A 21292-nucleotide genomic window follows, 5' to 3' on the forward strand; every position below is an offset into this window, starting at 1 on the left:
ACAGCACAGATGATTCCTTAAGAATATATATCTCATCTCCCTGCCTAGTGGTCGCAATCAGACATTTGCATGTGTATGAAGACTGGGGTATTTTAATTTATGCTTTAGATTTAGATTTTCTCCACTCACTTTTCTGAATAGATGGATCACTGCAATTTTACCACAGTGCAGCTTTTGTTTCTGTGGGGCTTACAGTAATTTACCTCCTTGAGGGTGAGGCCCCTGTAGTAACTTTAATTACTTTTTAGTGCAGCATCATTCGTTTTCCATGTCTGTTTAAAGGTACTGTTCCCTCTGTTGTAACTGTTTGAAATCTCCTCTAGAGAATACTCATTTCTGTTCAGAGCCCAATTGAGCAATGTTTCAGAGTGTGCTGAGCACGCATTAAGTTGTTTGCAAAGGAATGCAGAGTCTAAGAAAAGAGTCTACAGATTTCTTCCCTGGAGACTTCCCCCTTGTTTTTATAAACATCTCCCAAGTGATACTATTTAGAATAATGAAAAGTCATTGGAAAAAAAATATTCTTCAAAAGACAAGGGTATAGTAATATTTCTAGTATGAAATCCAGAAGGTTGGATGCTTTAGAAGCAAGGAGTTCCCCTCCTTTCTTAGGTTGCAACACGGAGCTCACACCATTCAGAGAGTAGAGCAGAACAGCGTAGGGGGTGAGCAAAAAAAGAACCTCCTTTGCAAACAATCTGTGTTCTCTGTCACGGCACTTTAGATGATGTGCTAGCAGAATTTGGGGCCACCTTACAGTAACCATAGTGTAAACTGAGTTCACGGCCCAAAAAAGCATGCACCATATAGACAAAATATTTAAGAGAAAACCTGTATAAGTATGCTACTGTAGATAGAACACCCAGAGAAAAGCCACATGTGAAGTCTGACAGAATTCAATGCATCTTCTCAGAGGCTTATTCAGTGATCTCTCTTTAAAAGAAAAATAAGTGTGTTTGGGTCATTTCTTAGAAGAACTGTAGAAGTGAGTGTTTGAGTCTTTTGGAGGTCAAGAGTATTGTGCATGGGCAAATTAGTTTATGGAAATTATTTTATTTCTTTTCTAGCATGTATGGGAAAATACAGAAATCAGAGTGAGGTGGAATGATAAAGAAGGCCTTGAGGACTTTCTGTAAGAGCCTTTTCTATGAAATGGAGTGATTCATTCAGGATAGAATCATGAGGCTTTTTGGAAACAACATCAGAACTAGAAAAGGGCTGTTCAGTGCCTTCATCTGCATAATAGCTCTGATGTCAACTCCAGAACCCAGAAGTGCAACTTGTAGACTGTGATAAAGGAGCCATATGCTATTTCAACTGCTGCAATTTTCTGAAGAGAAGCATTTTCATATAATATGTAGATGTAACAGGAGGCATCTGAGATTTGTTACTAGCCAGACAAATTCCTGTGCTAATAGAAGAATAGGGTGATATAACAGATACAGTATTCTAACAATTGTGTCATAGGTTTTAATTTTAGTTGTCATATGGCAAGACAGTGGGTTTAAATAAAAATTGCATTGTTGCTTTTAGTGCAGATTGAGGAACTGGCCTCATACTTTCAAGAGGTTCCATTATAAACCACCACAATTTTCAGGTTTATTTCCATGTTTATATAGTTTCCTTAAAGTTGCTGTAGACAAACTTAACAAATGTGACATCCTGTGGGTTTTTCCCTGCTTCTTACATTCCTCTCCTCTGTTGATTCTCCATTCTTAGTCAAGGCCATGCCTTTAGAGCAGATTACTTGCCCCTGGTGTTTTGTCAAGGCTGATGTTTTCTCACCAAGAATAACTTACTCATTGAAGAGGCTTACTCACATAAATAAAAAGGAATATTGCAGCCAAGAGAGTCACAGGCTTACTCAGATCATTGCTGGCAGGTTTCTTTATCCATTTTATTTTTCACCAATTTTAGGCCTGAATGAGAAGTTCAACTTTAAGAGAATAATTTTAACATGAACAAATATGAATGAGATTTTCATATCTTTCCTGGAGAAAATAAGGTACTCACAATGAAAATTTGCCAAATTTCTTGTTTATATAGAGAAGATACTTTCAGTATTTGCTGTATATCTTATTAAATGGAAGGAAATTAAAAATGTGGAAATGCAGAGGAAGTGTTATTTTTACCATCTTAGATGATGATTTCTAATACTGACCACCACATAGGGTTTTTCTTCTTTTTCTTTCTTGTTTTTTCCTTTTCAAGTGTTTCTGTACTCCTATTGGAGATAGCAGCCTCCTGCGAGGTACGTTTCCCTGTTCCTGTGCATATTGCACTTGAAAGAGTTACGATTCTGCTGGCAGTCATTGACAGGAATGCCATGGAGCTGGCAGGACACTGGGTTAGGCATCCTAGCCATTTAATATCATTTTCATGCCTTTGGTAGGGATGTCTTTCTCATAGCAGAATTTGTGTTATAGTAATATTTACTGTCCTTTATATATAAACCAATATAAATAAACTATAACAGCGATTGAAAGCTTAGGTCCCCTCTGGTTGACTGGGCATATTAAGAGTGTGTCAAAAGGAGGAGATACTCCAGTGAACTGTCCTGCTGAAACCCATTGAATTTGTGCCCATCTGCGGGCAACTCTGAAATACTTCAAATGACACTGCAAATGAGCACAGCGTATAGTGAAAACATACCTGGAACACGTTCTGCCAGCAGGAACCACAGAATAATGTTCAAGTAGTAAATATAAAGGACAGGTAGTGAAGGAAATGTATGAATAAAATTATATTGAAATCATAATTAACATTAAATTTTTTCAAAGTCTTACTAAACCATATACTCGCCCAAATTTCCAGAATCACTCCCTGAATTTGCAGTTCTCAAATTTCCTGTGTGTGTGTATGCTACAGGCATGGACTTGGAAGCCACTTGGAAATGTGACTCATTATCTTCCTTAGAAGTAAAATGTATTTTAAAACAGTGGCCAAGATTTTTAGAAATAGTTAGCTTGGCTGTCCATAATTAGGAAGCTGAGTTTGTAGCTTGACGTTTTCTGAACTTTTAAGATGTCAGAAGCTACGTCTGGTTGCTCAGCAACTCAATATCTGGCCACTGTGATTTTAATATCATATTATTCTTCACTGTGCCACCTTCTGTTGCAAAAAGAGTTTAAATTGAGATTGTTAATATAAAAATCTGAGCAAAGCAAGCATTTCTTCCATGTCCCCCAGCAGAGCGGGGTTTTTTGCACAGATATCTTTTTTGCATGTTTGCATAAAGTGACTACCACTCTTCTACCTTACTTCTTCATAATCTAATTCCACAGATGTGTGATTAGCTGACTGCAAAGATGATCTTGATTGGTATGAAGTCATACTGTTACTGCTGTTCTCCTCAGTTTTTCAAAATGACTGTAGCTGCAAAAAGCCCTAAAGCAATGGATACAGATCCTGTAGAACAGTGTAGAGTAAGGTATGTTCCGAGTATGCACAGCTGTGTCAGTAAAGATGCCATCAGTAGAGCTCTGTGTGCCTTGTGGGTTAAAGTTTCTTGAATCTGCTTTGTCCCTGGGTATTTTGGATAAATCTGGTATTTCAAATAATAATACTCCTGCAATTGGCTTTCCTTCTGAGGAACAGCTGAGTCCTTAGCAATAACCTGTGTTTGTGTGGATGGCAGCCTTTTTTCCTCACAAATTTTCTTGGACTTCTATAAGGACTGTACTCTTACCAGCTTACTGTCTTCTACCTCTTCCTTTGTACATTTACTGCAATATATTATTGTGAAAATTCCTCTCTGATCAGTTGTTTGTCCCAAGAGGAAGTTTCAAATGGCATTAGATTTGCTTAGTTGGTTGATCCTACTTTTGTACAAATTATTATAGTCATACTAGGGGGAGGGATTGTGCAGCAGAATAGCCTTGTGCTGTAGGTATTTTCTTCCTTTTTACCATATGTTTTTTTTCTGTACTTCTGTATAAGATGAGCAGTTCATGGTGGAGGCCATCTGACAGTTGTATTCTGTTTTAATAAGGAGCACAGAATTCAGAAAAAGGGTGGATGGACTCAGATTAGTTATCTTCCTTTCATAGGTTACACCTAAGCCAGAAATGTCTACTAGAAGTCAACAAGATACGAGTGCGTGTTTTTTTTATCATCTTTCAGAGAGGAAGGGAGGTTTCTTTTGACTCAGAGGTCTTCTGGGTGAGGTCTTCTCAACCTTTCTCTTATGACACATTTCCTTTCTCCCTTAAGTGTTCTGTGAATGTATTTTTGTTTTGCTTTTGGTTTTTTTTCTGTGGAGCATCCAGAAGTCTCCTTTGAGAATAACAGATACTTTTTTCATGTTCTGAGGAAGGATGCAATGAATCAGTTTCTGCTGTAGGAAAAAGCTGTTTTTCAAAATGTGTCTTTTACTTCTACAAAATATTGCATCTTCCAGGTCACTTCTTAGGTTTTTATAAGTTCTCTGAGGATATGAAAGCAAGACTTGTTCTGAAGGAGGAGGGAGAACACTTGACTAAGTTTTTAAAAATGTTGATTAAAAGGAATTTAATGACTGAGTTTGTGCACCTTTTTAGTTTATTCTGGTTTGGTTTTCTTTTTGTGTAAGAAGTGAAATGTGAATGATGCATGTTATTTTTAAAAGTTCCTTTGTCTTTGTTCATTAGCTGAGGATATGATTAGTGTTAGCTATCTTGTTCTCTAGTTTTGGTGGCTGACTTGTTAGAACTCTCAGGCAATGTGTGATATCTCTCAACAACATTTTTGTGATGAGAGCAGGGATATGGAATCTTTATTAAAGATGCTCTTCCTCCAGAATACTGTTGAGGTGCCCAAGTTGTGTAAGCATAAAAGAAGAAAAAGAAGAATTTTATGCTTATGTAAAATAAGCATAAAATTGTACTTGTGTTATAAGCTTTTCTTTAGCTTTTTTTTTTTTTTTTAAGAAGTCAGCAGGTAGTGGAAATATATGAGATGTCCTTTCATGGTTTAAGAATAAACCTAGTGCTAATTTCCAGAGTTCTTGAGATGATAGAGGGGTAGTGGAGCTGCTAAGAAAACTTGTTAAGTCATGGTCTCTTCCTAGTTTTTGTATTAGAGTTTGGATATTAGGTGCTGGGGTGCACAGTGTACTGCTGTACGATGCCAGATCATGAGGCTGGGGACTTCTTACACAATTGGCATGAGGCAGTATTTTGATAAGGTCAAAGAGCAGCTATACAAATAGATGGATTATTAATAGATAAACCCATTAAAATTGGTAATTGTATCTATTTCTCTGTGTTTCACATAAAATTAATGTAGCAGTTGCTTATTTTGGATGTACTAGGCTGTAAATACTGCATGGTAATTATGAAACTTTCCATTAGGCTTTTAGTATCCATCTGTCTTTGGGGCTTTTATTCCAGTCATTCTGCCTTAAATTTTATTTAGAAGCTTATTTACCTCATTTATGCATTTCTATAGATGTTGAGAGTTTATGAGATCTTTTTCCTTTGCTCATATAGACATATAGAAGTAATTTATTTTGCCAGACTGACATAAACACTACCTTACTGTTTGGCCAGAGAATTGCCTGCTATTCTCCCATGATGGTAAAACAGTTCAACTTTGCTGTGCATTTTTCATAGGTTAAGGTCACCCGCATAGGCAGATACTGAACATCAAGCTTGTCCAATAACATAGATAAGGAATGCACTTTAGTTCCTTTGTCTGAGCAGTAGCTGTGCAAAGTATTTTCAGGATGATGCACCAGAGACCACAGTGCTATCTGAAATACAGATGATTGTATAAAATAACTCTATCTGTATTAAGTCTCTTTCTACTATATGGAGCAAAGAAATAGATAAAATATTGCTGAATGCTACCAATGCCACACTTTGGATTTTCATAAAGAAATTCAGAGGAAAAAAAGGGGAAGTAGAGTTGGTGTTTGGAAAGTATGACGGAAATCAAGAAAACTGTAAGCCTCCTATGTACTTAAAATACTAGAAATATAATAGGGAATTAAATTAGTTGGCATCTCTATGAAGATAACAAATAGGGTAAAGATACTTTAGTGAAACAGAAACCCTGCCTTACAACTCAAAGTGCTCTTGACGCATTCGGCAAACAGGTGGATATGTGTGGTCCGGTTGATACAAACTGTCTGGTTTTCCGCCAAGGTCCCTCACCAGGGATTCCTTAAGGCAACCAAGTCACCATTCCATAAAGAGGAAGATCATCTCACTCTTAAATAACTGACAGTAAAGAAAAGAGGAATCACAGGTTAGGAGTAAATGATCCACTTATCTAGTAGTGGAATGTTGCAACAGCTTTGGAGTATTTGAGGATCCGTGTTCATCATGTTAAGAAATGACCTGGAAAAAACAATAAAATGACAAAGTTTGTTACTGGTATTTGAGGTATCCAGATAGTAAGGACAAAGGCTGAATATGAAGAACAGCTGTTGAAAGACCTTATGAGATTGCGTGCTGGCAGCACTTGCAGGTGAAAGCAAGTAAAATTCTGCATAGGTAAGTGTGAAGTAATATATGTGAGAAAAGACCAATCTTAATTTTCCTTAATACCTTGTAAAACACTGGTCTCTCAGCTGGCGGTAACCAGTATGAGCTTAGGATCATAAGACATACTTCTTTGAAAAAAGTCAGCTCAAAGCTCAACAGCAATCAAAAAAGCAAATCAGATGCAGAGCAATTTAGGAGAGGAGGAGAGGGTAAGAATAACTTTATAACACCACTGTATTGTGAGCTTTATTATGCTATCTTAAATCCTACAGTAGTGTTCCCCTTGTTTCAGAAGGGTATTACAGAATGGGAGGAGACTCGTGGAAGGGCATCAAGGGTGATCAAAAGTGTGTAGTAACTTAATACAGGCACAACTGTACACATTAAGTGTACAGATTCTTCATCTTGAAAAAGTAGCATGAAGACTATGGATAGGGATTTGACTGTTCAAGCAGCCATGACAAGAGCATTTGGATGGATTTGAAGCTAGTAGGAAACAGGCAAACCACACGAACCCAAAGAGTGTGGTTCTTCATGCAAGCAGTAGATCTGTAGAACTCCTTTGCAAGGGTTGGCATGGGCACAAAAAGTTTACGTGGGCTCAAGAGGAGACTGAACAAATGCTGCAAGAATGACAAATCCATTCTGAATTTTTAAATATAGACCATACCAGGAAGTCCCTGACATGAAGATGGTTGATGGCTACAAAAGTATTAAGGAGAAGGTAGTATTGAACATACCTTCCCTTCTGCTCTGCTCTAGGCACTTTCCACATAAGCTTGAGAGAACTCTTGATCTAACCCAGTATAGTTATTTTTGGAGAATACTGAAGAGATTCATACCTAAATATTTGTCTCATATGATCTGATACCAATCCAGGAAAGTCACTGGCAGCATTCTCAGTGACTTCACTAGGTCTTCTTATCACTGGTAATTTGATAACCAGGCAACACATCTCTTGTTAAAAACAGAAACAGCTGTCTTTGCTATTCCAAATCATCACTCTCTTTGTTTTGTGCTCCTAAGTGTAAAACTTTGCACTTGCAGAATGAGGCCAGAAGTTTTGCCAGTAAATCATATGAGCAATAAGAATTTTACAGCATGAACCCTAAAGCAACTTGCCTGGTATCCATGTTACAGCTTGATACTGTAACTGCACTATCAGAGAGCCCTACAGGACTCTGAGGGTCGTATTTACAGCCCCCCTGGGCTGTGTCTCAGAATACTGAGATGCAGGTATGTAGCTCAATTTACAGATAGCTGGGGTATGAGTGATGTCCAGTGCACTCTCTGGGACATGTGTCTTTCACTGCCAAAATAAAAAGCAGCATGAAAGATTAGTCCCATTCCATTTGAAATCAATATCAAATCCAGGTCACTGCCAAATATTCTCTAGATTGCAAGTCCTCTGAAGAAGGAACTGTTGGGACACTTCTGTCTTGTGCGGTGATGGGGCTATTGTTTTGCTTAGCAAATGGTGATTTCTACCTTTCAGGAGATAGCAAGTCAAATTGATCTCTTGAGGTGTGCTGTTTTCCTGGATCTATCCAGTTTTGCCCAAAGGATCAGGCAATATTTCTTCAAGAAGAGCGTATGAAGGTGGAGCTTTCCTTAATGACTTCCAGTTAATTGCCTTGTGTTGAAAAAGCCATGTACAAACTGTTGCCCTTCACAGACATGAAGTTCTGTGATGATACACATTAGGTTTTATAGAAACAGTGGTCTTTGTAACCAGTCATAAACCTGAAAAGTTTTATCTATTTAATATTTGCACTGGAGCTGAACCTGGCTAGTGCTGTCTTATTGCAGAGTTCATGATAAAGATGTATCAGAACCAATTAGTAGAAACAAGAGTGAGTAGTAAAAGAGGGCTGTGGTCCTAAAGTGTTCTACACTGCAGTAAATGACTAAGATATTAGAACACGGAACAATTAATTTCCAATTTGAAGGTCATTTGGTCATTTTTCCCTAAAGAGCTTTAAACATGGCATACAGTTAGCTGAATGAAAAGTATCCAGACTTGTTCTTTTCATGTCTGACAAAACAACGCTCAGATGGCAAACGTGAAACCAGCTGATAGCACATCAGATAATGTTTGCTGTGCAGTCTGGATGCTTAATTTAGCTAGACAAGTACACTCTAGTTTGGATAAATGATGCAGGCCCAGATTAAAAGAAAAGAAAGAAAAGTGCAATGATGGCTGAAGGCTTATCTTACTGTCATGTAAAGCACCAAATTTAGGAAGGCTCAAAAAAAGCTGCTAGTGAAAAGGAGTAATTTGAACCTCTTTTTATGAGAAAAACAGCTCTAAAAATTAATTCTGGTATATGCACACTTAATGAAACACATTAATTCTTTCAAAACAGTTATCAAAGGCTACAGCTAGATGATACATGCACTATAGTGGCTACTTTCTCAGTATCTTCAAAGAGAGTCAGTTAAGGGTATGTTACATTTTAATATTATTTTACAGAATTTTCTTTTCTGTACATCTAAAGAAATTCTGTAGTTTCACTCCAAATTGCCACCCATCCTCTTTAGAGCTCCTAATGCTCAACTTTGTGTTACTGCACATTTATTTGCTAGCAGCATGTGTCCCTCTTTAAAAAAAAAATAATCAGAAAGCATTTAAATAACTTTAGGCAACTGACTTGCTTTTCAGGAGTTTTTTTGTCTCCCTGTTTTGTTTTTTTATAATTTGCAATTAATATACTTATTTTTGGACTCTTTTGTCCCATAATTTTAAATAGAGTAAGGTATTCCAGTGTGATGAATTAATTAAAAGGAATCTTAGCTTTCTCAGTCGCAAAGTGATTAAGTGCAGTTGATTATATTTTTTTCTGAAGTTTGTCCAGTATGAATGAGGATCTTAGTGTAAAATTTCAGTGGAGGTTTGATGATAGGCAGAAGGTGCAGCCTCTCAGAAGTGCAAGGGGATGTAAGATTGCCTTTACACTGGCCCTTTGAGAATCTGTCTTTTTTCAGATAAGGTTCACGGTCAATTAATAGGTTTTGCACTAGAGGAACTTGAAAACTTAAAGTCTGCTTTTAAATTATGTCTTTTTGAAAGAAGAATATTGCTTCTTTAGCTTGGGGAAGAAAACTGCTGCTGCATAAAAGGATTCCACTGTGTGGCTTTTCTTGCGTTTTAGAAATAGTTATTTTTTGCAAGAAATGCAAAATCTTTTTGTTATTTTTAGGCCTCTTTTGTTAGAAGCGGCTTAGCTAAAAAGTAAAATTACTGAAGAGAAAGTTGATTCTGTTTTACCTCAAACCAGGACACAGTGCCAGTTCAGTACTGATTTAAATTGCTTACCTGCTTTAACTGAAGGCTGGACTGCATGAAGTGCTGAGTGCTTCACACTTTTACTTGGATAGGCTGTTACTGTAGAGGGGTGGGAGAATGTCGTCTACAAAATTTTGGAAGATTCTTCCATGGTCTGCTTTCCTGTTGCTCTCTGCAAACGAGTCCAGCCCTGCCCTCTAACCTGTGTAGATATAATCCCCGAATTGACATCAGAGTGACCTGGTGATCCTTAATATGTTACAAGAATCCAAGCAAGGTGAGCTTGCAGTGTCTGTCTTTTACTATTTAACATACATCACATAATCTTGTATTCTTGCATGATTATTTCTTTGACAGGAGGGCTACTGATTTAAGATAGAAGTTAATAAAACAGATCCTTTTTTTTTTTTTTTTCAAGAAAACATACATCTTGATAATTGAGTCCTTGAATTACATGCAAGAAAAATTCTTGGAATAGTCCTTTCACCGACATCAATAACATTCTTGATCTTTTGCAATAATCCAGTTGCTTCTGGCTGTGAGTTCATGGATCACCTGCCAACTGTTTCTGAACAGACTATACTACCTGCCTTGGGAATAATACCACAACTTACCATCTGGTGAGATCATGATAGTATCACTTGACCTCCACATGTGGTCTCTGTCAAGCACTTCATTGAAAACTGGCAAGACATCAGGGCCCGAACATACTGTTCTGTGCAGCCCTGAATTTTGGCAGGGTTGCAACATTTAGTAAGTAAACTTCATCTGGCTTGCAAGTCACAGACAAATAGGACAGGCTGATGTCATCGTACGCTTTAACTCTCATTAAAGAGAAAGTATGTGTCAAGTAATTATTAGACTCTGTTGGGCAACGTATTTAGGGGAAGTTAATAGACAAAGAACATTTTAAGCAGTAGGGCTTCTGAAGACCTGGCCTTCACTAAGCAATGAAAAATGACCACACTTAATTTAGAAACTGGGTTTGTTGTTGCTTTTCAGATTTTTCTTATAATTCCATTTTTCTTAGATCCCAAATTAAAAGGTAAACATTTATACAATAGAAAAATTAACTAAGTAAATACATGCTGTATAAATCAGGTTTAATTCAATGGCTTTATGGCATTGCATTCTGGTCATTGTTTAGCCAAATAAGAAAGCAAGAAAATACATCACAAGTAAGTATAATCTAGTAAAAACTGTTCTCTGCTACTTAAAGCTATGTTTTGTTTGAGTTAATTCACAGTCTTATCCTAAAAGTAATAGAAGTGGGGAATGCAAATGCAGTTCCTCTGACTGCATACCACTTCAGTTTTTCGCCTCTTCAGAGGATGGGTGGTGCAGGTCACCAGGATAAATAGGCACCTTGTTCTGTTTGCAGTGTGCTCACCTTAATCATAGCTCAGCAGACAACCCCCGAGTCCTGCTTAGCTCTAGGTTGCTGACAATTCCAGGCATGCATAGCAAGTGAAGTGCCGTGGTGGGTTTCTCTAACAAATCTTCACAGCAGAGTCTACTGTAATTTTGGATGATAAAAATCTTGTACTTGTGGGGAGTGGCTTGATGTAGAGCCATGTTACACTACAGTACCTAGCAATACATCTAACTGACACTGTGGTAGCACTTTGCTATCCCCCCATCTTCTTGGGTTCTGAAGATCATGGAAATAGGGGCTTCTGTCTGCCCTTCGTAAGTGCTGAAAGGAACTATACTGAGTGGAAATTTGCAGGGGGCAGTGGGAAGGGATGGCATGAAACTATCACTTGACATATTGCCCAAAGGCATTCTGTGTGCCTGCAGATGGAGAGGGCTGATATGAGGGGGGTAAACACTGGAAATAAGTCAAGTATGTTTTTCTCTAAATTGAGAAGACTTCTGAGGTGATTGTCTAGGACTTAGCGCTAAGCTGGAGAAATTCAGCTTGGCTATCTCTGCAGAAGAAAATTGTGTCTAAAGGAAAACTTAAGCTCCGGGGAAGTATGTCTCTCGGTGGCAGAAGAAAGGGTATGGTTCTCCTTGTTCCTCATCAAACGTTTGTGTGATTGCCTTCCACTTTCTAGCCCTAACAGATTTTAGGCTACAGCCCATCCTTTTGGCAGAAAATTGGACAAAGATACAAAATAAATTTTTCAGATCTTCAGTTAGCTTGTAACACCTCACAGATTTTAAGTACAGATAAGCAGACCAACCAATCAGCCAGCCTGTAATCCAGGACGTGAGACTGAGGCAGAAAAGATATGTATAAATTCCTTATGCTAGTGCCTTTCACAAAGGCAACGACTCAAGGAGATAACATTGCTCATGTCAAACTCATCGACAGAGCTGTCAGAAGAAATACTGAGATTCAGTCTTACTATGTATTTTAAACTCTTATTTATGTTCATTTGTTCTATTAATTGTACTTGCTCTAATTAAAAAGATAAGCACAAATATGAAATGAAGATTTGGAGGTGGTTCTTGCCTTTGTGTTTAACTTCTCTAGAGGAGAAATGGATCTTAGTAGCAAATCAATTTGTGGTGGTTTTAAAATGTGATCTTTAAGTGTTTGAGGGTTTGTTTGTTTGGTTTTTTTTTTTCCCTCTAAATGAAGACATAAATGAGGAGGATTACATTGTATTCAGAGAAACGGAGGAAGTTCAGTTCTCTGCCAAAGCAAACATCCGCAGACTTGTGTAGTCTACATGTTTCAATGCATGTGAAAATATTTGGTGTTGTAGAGTGACTTCCTTGAGTGGAAATAATATTGCAGCTAGTAATGAGATTTTGCAAAAGAAGGAAATCACAGCTATCTTAGTAATTTAACATCTCAAATTTGTTTATGGATAGTTTCCTGTCTGACACATTTAACTGAGCAAGTTAAAGTGTTTAAAGAAGATTAGAATGACATTAATTTTTAACTGTCCTTGACCATGACATTTCACAAAGGGTGTGTTCAATAAAAACAGATGGAAAAATGAGCTTGCCCCTTCACCTTGTAGTGGCTTTCTTGTGTCAACTGATTTAGCTTTCCGTTGCCAGTCAGCTGAATGTTCAAGGACATCCTTGGCTTTCATCGTCTTCATTTTATGAATAAAATAGCACAAGAGCATAGCAATTTCTGTAAAATCTGGTAATGCTAAGCTTTTTGTCCGTTATTAAGACTGAGATGTTTTTGCAGTCACAGCTTCATTTTTGGTAATGAACACTAAATTTCATTAAAAAGCCTTGTTTAATACCAGAATTAAATAATGAGAAAAAATTAATTTGAAATTAAGCAGCATAAAAGTAGGCAGAATGATACAATATTTTGTGGCATCTGAGTAAAATATCGATGGTAAGGGTATTTTCAGAAGAGCAATGCAGTTTACACTCTAGTTATAAGCCAGATTTCCCACTTAACACAGTGCCTGAACATTTCCAGCTGCAAAGCAGCTTTGAAGCTGAGGCCATGAGTGTGGTGGGGGTGCAACCATCACCTGGGCCAAACACAGTACAAGGAGGCATGGGGCAGAGCTTCAAAGTCAGGAGGAAACACCGTGATACAGAGCAGCGTTGTGTCACACCACAAACGTGGTTGTCCTGCTTGAAGAATTAGTTGGTGTTGCATTGTGGACTTCAACTCATGTTGGCAGTAGCTTGGGAATCTCCCATTTAGACTTGTTCCATGTGAGAGTGGCACATCCAGAGTAAGACGAGCTATTGGGTCTAGTCAGTCCAAATGTCAGTCTTGCTGTCAGAACATGCATTTCTTAACTTTGTATGGCTTTTTTAAAAATCTCTCTTTAGGTTTATTGTTATTTACTTTATTGTAAGGTTTGTGAGATCCAACACTGAAAAATCAAGATGTGGAGAACTTAAATGACCCATCCAGAGAAATTATGTAACTATAGTTATGCCTATGCATTTTATCAAAATGACAAGTTTTTCAAATAGTGCCCTCTTTAAAACTGTTCCCATGTGGCAGATTTTTTAGTATCACGGTGTTTGTTGTTTGTACAATATGTTGTTGCATTGCATGGGATCCTAGTAAGCATTTTAAGTAACCCACACAAATGCATTCTGCAACATAAGGACATGTTTTTGGGAAACATCAGACTGCAGTCTTTGAATGCAGTTTGCAGTGTACTTGTGGATTAAACATTCAGTTTTTAATCAAATGAAATGGAGTACTACCCAATAAGGAAAACGCAGAGAAGTTCAGTGCTGAATAGACAGTTTAATACGATGCAACTTACAGTGGTCAGCCTCATGAATTGTTTATCCGCCCAGTTTCTTTGAGAGCTCCCTGAATTTTCCTTTGTCAGTGTATGCCAGTGGAAAGCATTAATATTCCCTGGACAGGTCATACATTATAGACATATGAGTAAATGTTGTTTAAGACACATTAATGTTCAATTGGGTCTTCTTGTGGTTTCTAGTGCTTCATGTTGAAGCATCTGTTGCCCTGTGAAAATGCAGAATCAGCTGGCTAGAATAGCTTTTCTATCATCGAGTTTAGTGGGCAGATTTATGTCTCTGTTCTGCAGCTGAAAGATTTATCTCTCCGATTTTCCTAGACTGGCTCCTCTTGGATCAAAATATTTTCTTCTCAACTGCTTTAAATTATGTATAAAATCATAGCAAAATATTTTTAAAACCTCTCAAACCATAAATCTTACATACCAACCTACCACTTGTCTTTCACACAATGCTATAGAAGCATCAGTGCAGTTATGGTTATATCAAGAATTTAAAACTGGTTAATAAAACATGTATCTTTTCTTTTTACTTCTAGAGCTTGTTGTAAAATGACTCTAAATTATCTCAAAATCTTTTAAGATTCTTTGTGAAGGAAAGAGGGTTGGGATTGGTCCCACACATAGTTTGGGGTGATGTTGTTCAGTACAAGTTAGCTCTGAATTTTTCTGTGGATCATATTTAAATACTCTTGTAATTCGATAGGCATTCTGACCCCACATGATATCATCACCAGCAGGTGTATCAGAATCTGGCTTGCTTGATTGTGTGTCTAGTCAGTGTTGGACGAGAGAAAACAGTTTGTAGTCAGGGCATGCCACTGATCGAATCCATGTGTGCTTTTTCCAATCCTTTTTATTTACTTCTAAAAATAATTTCATCAAACAATCACTCACTGTTTCCCCAAACAAGACATTTTGTATACAAATTAGACAGAAGTTGCAACTATACAAGTGTTCTATAAAACAATAAAAGATCCTGATGTGTATTGTTGCATAAAAAGGATAAAGAAGCAAGAGAATATACGAGCTTTCTTCACACAGCTTATATCATATGCTATACAATTTTTTATTTGTGTATGCTAAACCACCATGGGAGCTCCCTTGAAAACAATCCTTATTCCAGACATAATCCTATTGCTGAAAGAATATGTGTATCAGCTGTAGCTACGATGTTTGAACAGGCATAAAATTGTTCTAAGAAGGATTTTGTCAAATAGCACACCTGGAAAATTGTTAGATCTTCAAGTTTCCATTTTTCCTTTTCTATGGCAAAATGATAGCAGTGATAGTAAAAGGAAAAATCTGTTGCCATAAGCCAAATATTTCTTGTAATGTTTATGAAAATATTGTGATATTGTGAAGAGTGGTTTGGATTTTGAAACACAAACTATGCCTTTTTTTTTTTTTTTTTTCAGCACCTCAATCACATTTTGCCTAGATCCACTCTGGGGGGTTTCCCTCATGGCACACTTAGAACTGTTTAGATCTGTCTGTCAATCGTCTGGGCTTTCTCCAGTAGGTGTGGACGCTAACTACAACAGAAAACTGCAGTTGTTCAGGGAAAACCTGTTCCAGGTAGCTCAGGAGGTGTGTCGTGGATTAACTCCAGCCGGCAGCTGGGACCACGCAGCTGCTCATGCAGTTCTCCCCTTTCAGCCCCCATCCATAAGGGTAGGGAGAAAAGGAGAGGATATTCCATGGCCATTCCATTGTTCTGTCTGTGCTCCCTCTCAGCTTCTAGGGAAAGCTAAAAAAAGTGCTAGAATACTATAAACGTTACCTAGAAACAACTAGAACAGTATGCATTATTGACATCCCTTTCATACCAAATCTGAAACACAGCAATGACTAGAAAGAAAATTAACTCCATCCCAGCTGAAACCAGGACAAGGTGCTGTTTGCTTTTAGTGTGCAAGTCCAAGAAGGTATTTCCATGGCAACTTTTAAGTTACTCTTCCCTACTTGTATTCTTAGTTGTGTTTCTGAGCTGAAATCCCCCAGCTTTTTTCCAAGATCTTTCTCAGTCTTGCATAAAGTACGTCTCTTGTGTGTCCACTCTTCTCTCCACACATCAGTCTTGGGAGAAGGAAGAAAACATAGGCCATTCTTCTGGTTTCTGTGTCCCAACACAGTAGTCCTTGAAGAGTACCAAGGCCCCCTCAGCTATTCAATAAATGGGCAAAATGTGTTGCTTGAAAGGCAGTAGTTCCCAGAAGGCACCAAAGTGGCCTTCAACATCCAGTTTAGAAGACACATGATATTTTTCCCTCAAGCCCCCAAAATTCAGCTGGACTTCTAGTGTTAGCTTAAGGTTTTACTTGGCTGTATCAGTATTTTGGAGCACCTTTGTAGTTGTTAGGTTCTTTACTAGTCAAGATATAACTGCAATAATTAAAACATTACAGTAACTTTGTTATTTGACAAGGAAGCAGTATGTGCACTTTCCAAGGTTGCATTAAGCCCTGTCCCTTTTTCTCTACCATCTATGGTAAGAGTTTCTGGGCTGTCCTTAACAGAACAAACTCAGTATGTGCGGTTCTTTGAGTATGCTGTTGAAGAGTCTTTAATCTGACTTTGGAGACACCAGAGTGAAATATCCTTCTTGGTCAAAGTAGTGATTCAGACAACTGACATAAATAGCGTCATCAAGTGGGTTGTGAATGTTGGTAGATACTGAAGGGACAGAGGAGCACAAATTCATGATACAGTTTCTGGCTTACAGAAGGAGGCTCAGTTTCAGGAGCAGTAAACCTGCAGTAAATTTAGGCCTGGTTTGGTCTGTGAATAAAAGGAAGGTGGCATTTGCCAGATAACTTAGCTAGTACTTACATAGATAAACACTTCTGTTAGAAAGATTAATAGTGAAGGGTTGATAAATAGAAAACCAGTTTCTGACCTTTAGATAGAGGACGGGCAAGGCAAAGGAGCAGAGTTCACGTTGGAAATTTATCTGAGAACCTCCTTGTCTTTGAAAGCTTGATGGATTTCTGGTGGTGGTGGTTTTTTTTACCTTGGGTCTACATTAATATTTTTCACGAAGTCATATTCAGTGCAACCTAACTCAAACAAAATATTGGCATGAAGAAACTCAAATTCAATTTCTGAATATTACTGTATCCACAGACCTTTTGGACGCAAGGTGACTTTCAAATGCTACTGATTAAAAATTTCAAGCATTAGCCTGGCAGGATTATTTTCCACACAATTTTGACACGTAACCTCCCCATGATATTGTTGTTAGGCTCTAAATATATTATCTAAAGCCCTCAAATTTTAGTAAAGATGTTGAGCTTTCATAGAAGGAGACTATATTCAGCACATTTCTGAGATATTTTGTCTGCAATATTGGAAGTATTTTTAAACAGCATGTGAGCCATGACATGAATTTAGAAAACTGTTTTTCCCATCATATGTGGTCTCATCAGTGTGGAAATAGAAGTGACACTCTTTGTCAGACTTAGGTCCTTTTGGTCTCCTTTGCTCACCTCTAACTCAGTTGATGGTATTAATTGTAGTCAGAGAACACTTGCTAACATCTTTAAAGTGCTTAACACTTGTTAAGCATCTTTTTAAAGATGTGTAATGTGTTCATTGTGCAACAGAATCTGACCTAGTAATTTCTTCTAGTTAAAAATGCGACATAGGTGAAGCACAAGTGCTAAGACTAGGAAATACTCTTATGCTCAGAGAGGGGCTCCTGTAGCAAAGTTTGGATGGGAAATTACTTCAGATAATGTTCTTAAGGCTTGATTTCTTTATAAAAGAAGCAGCCAGCCATAACAAATTATTTTCAAGTTCTATTGTTGTGGTATAAACAATTGCAAGAAACAGAATGTTCTTTGTGTTTTTTCTATTTATGTTTAGCCTTGTAGGTTTATCGAGGTTGGCATTAAAGAACTACTTTTAACAATTTTAATGACCTGTTCTCGAACTAGACACTTCTTATATACATTGTAGTGTGGCTGGCTTTAAACAAGCTTTTCATCTTCTTTATGGTGTTTGTGAAGTATACTGCACTTAGCTGACAGTATAATAAAAGCATTTTTGTGTGTGTGTATTTGACCAAACTTGCATTATTGCAGTTGAGCACTAGATCAACTCCATTTTCTAGCCTTTTTTTTTTTTAGCTGTAGCAGCTTGTTTATCCATACACCTATTTAATGTTCCTCGGAAGATTCGACTAAATAAGAAAGCATAGAGCTGAAAAAAAATAAACTGGCATCTAAAGGATCCTTTCTTCTTAGTAAAGCAGTAATGTATCTTTGAGGAATTTGACTATACCAGACTAACATCCTTCACTTATCTGGTACTTGGGAAAGGGTCGTTAGCAATCTTTATTATTTCAAGTGGTAACACACATTTCCTTACCTTCTGCCTTGATAATGAGGATTTCCTAGACTTATCTTTTAAATCATCAGTCCATTCATTTTTTTTTCCTCTTCCTTCTGGAGAGACAGGAGTGAATGTGGAACCTGTAAAATGCCATTAAATAATCACATAATTTGTGGCTTGTGCTTGTGAAGTATTAGAGAAGATTAGAAGCTGCCTGTCTCCCAGACAGTTCAAGTTCTCCCTATCTATTTAATTTTGGAGAGTTTGTAGTCAGATTAATCAAAGCCCCTGCTTTGATAATTTTCTCTTTTTGTAAGGTTTTATCCTCAAGAATCAAGATACAGTATTAAATGTTCCCGTGTAAAATGCCATGCAGAAGAATGTGATTTTTTTTCCAAGTGCCTATTTGCCAATTGTCCCACATAGACGTGGAGAAGAACGCAGGATTAGGTAGCTGTCCCCCAGGTAATTCCTCCTCTATAAACCAAAGCTTGATGAGGCTGTTTCACTGAAGAAAGGTTCCTGTCTTCAGCTCAAAATTGGGCATTCTGGTTCTGTAAAAATTTGCAGAGCAGGGGCTGGGATTCGACTTCAGTCAGTTCCTAACCACTAGCAAGCAGTTTCTTCATCAGGAGAGGTGCTCCATCTTAATACAGAGTAACACCATGACTTTGGGCAAAAGTTTTTCGAAGGAGCTCTAAAATTTTGCTGTATCCATTCCTGGATATCCATATCCATTCGGTTTCATGTTCTTTTCTAGATATAAGTCTAATTTTTCAAATGCCATGAAGTTTGGTAACCAAAATTGAAGTCTGCAAAATCACTAGTTAGTAGTAATACTCTTGCCCATTTACTGTACCTAACTTCATCTAGGGTGGCCTCACCAGCGTTTGTCATGGATGTGTTGTATCCAGTGAACAATTAATGTAAAATGCCAAAATAATCCGTGGGAGTAGAAAGCAAGACCAGGACACCTGGTGGAAGTGTCTAACTGTCATGAGGCATGGTGGTTAAAGCATTATCCTGAAAGGTGGGAACTGAATGTTTGTGTTTTATAACATAAGATCCTCCTGAGTGCTTTTAAAAAGGAAGGCTAAGTGAGAGAGGCTCTATTCATGTCCTGCTCTTCGTAGAATTCACTTATTCTCAGAGTTTTCACTCAATGTAGGAAAGGACGAATCTAAATAAGTGCCTTTTCTCTGAACTCAGATAATAGCTTTGAGCAGTGTGAAGCTACTGGTTTTTTAATGAAATCTCCCACAACAAATATATTTTAAGGGTTCATTAATCCTCTGGATTAAAGGAAAGATTATTATTATTCTTTAGGCCTTTGAAATATTGGAAAACCACCAGGCAGTTCTGTATATTGGATATCTTCAGCTCTGGGGAGTATCAGGAGAGACAGAGCAATGAAGTGATGCATGTGAAGACTGAGGAATGCCAACAGCAATGCCATCTGTGGCTCCCATTACCCTTTGCCTCAGCTAAGCCTGGTTCTGTCTAGTGTTGTCTGTACTTTTCAAATACAAAAATTCAACAGATTTTCCTTCATGTTTTTGGTTTTACTATTATTGTTTTTCCGGAAAAAGGAAATAGAGCTAAGTTCCAACAAGCTCCAGAAAATATTATGCAACCCAGTGAAACCCAAGTCACTTGTAATAAAATCTTTCATATTTTTAAAAGCAGTGTAAACAGTAATGAAGTCTTGGCTTGCCAACCAGCATGTTGCAATTTTTGGAAGCCAAGGTGTTACGGATCTTCAAAAGTATGTCTGTGAAGTCCAGTAGACATAAATAGAGTACAGTATGATCTCAGCTCATCATGCAAGCAAACTTTCAATTCTTGATTCTTCTCTCAGAAGTCCTTAAACAAGAATTTGAGAGGAAAATCAAAGAAATGAGCGAGAGTTTATTCTCTACGCATACCAATTGGAGTACTTAACCATAATTTAGAGTCTGAAGCAACCAATGGAAAAACAAGGTCGTGCTATGGCTCAAGCTTAACACCACACGTAGTGTCATACTGTGCATCGCTCAGTGTTGGGGTCTCTAGCTCCCTTTTACCAAAAACATTGAATTCTACTAGATTGGTATTTCTGCTGTGACAGTCATCTGTGGTTCTTGTTCCTTTCCTTCTCTGAGTGCAGTGTTACTATACCTCTTCTGATCTGTCTTTTTAATTTGTTGTCACCATACATGCTCATTATAAATATACTGTCCTGAGAAATTAGGTCATACGACAATCACTTTTTGTTTTGTTACTGAGAATTTACAACATTGAGAAAACATACCCTTTACTGTGTGTATTTTTCAACTTCGCTAGATTTCGCAAGGATCATCCCTAAATGATTTACAGAAAAAGAAGAGGCGTGCCCCTCTTCCACCAGCTGCATCTGCTCCACCTACTCCTGCCATGCCAAACAGGACAGAAGAGAGGGAAGACAAGAGGAAGAGCACAATGGGTGAGAGGCGTTTTCTCCTGCATAATCCCATGCATGTGCTTTCAATGCTCACTGTTTGAAGTTCCCTTAATTCTGTTATCCTTTGAGTTTGGAAACTTGTAACTTGGGGAAAAAACACATTTCTCTGCAGAATGAAAGTCTGGAAATAAGTGTTTGTGTCCTACCTCTTTTTTTTTTAATGGCACCATTCATAGTACTATAGGGTAGTAAACCGTAGATAACACTCATCAGATGATTTGAATGTTTGGTATACAAACCGGATATCCAAAAGCACCAGCCCTGGGCCTATTCTGTGCCTTTAAGGTCATAGTGATTTTGCTAGTAAATAGAAATACGGAAATAGTAAATGGAAATGCTAATAAATGGAGATAGGCCAGGCAATACTGAATGCGTCTGAAGCTATGGGGTTCTGCTAGAACTAAAGTACAGTCAAGCTGATTCAGTATCTCCAACAGTTTAACATCAACTGACCGTATTTAGTGAAGTTTTTAATTTAGTCCTCAGTTTTATTATGAATCAATCTCTGCTG

At 37.7% G+C, this 21292-nt stretch overlaps 1 protein-coding gene across 1 annotated transcript in view; it reads left to right on the top strand.

Moving 5' to 3' along the window:
• The window catches only part of COBL (cordon-bleu WH2 repeat protein), a 159783-nt gene that overhangs the window by 86740 nt on the left and 51751 nt on the right, over positions 1-21292 (top strand). The window contains exon 10 of the mRNA XM_074146968.1: positions 20625-20763. Within this exon, the coding sequence (XP_074003069.1) occupies positions 20625-20763 (139 nt within the window). The remainder of the gene's footprint in view (positions 1-20624; positions 20764-21292) is intronic.

Source organism: Numenius arquata, chromosome 4 (assembly GCF_964106895.1).
Source record: "Numenius arquata chromosome 4, bNumArq3.hap1.1, whole genome shotgun sequence".
Taxonomy (NCBI): domain Eukaryota; kingdom Metazoa; phylum Chordata; class Aves; order Charadriiformes; family Scolopacidae; genus Numenius; species Numenius arquata.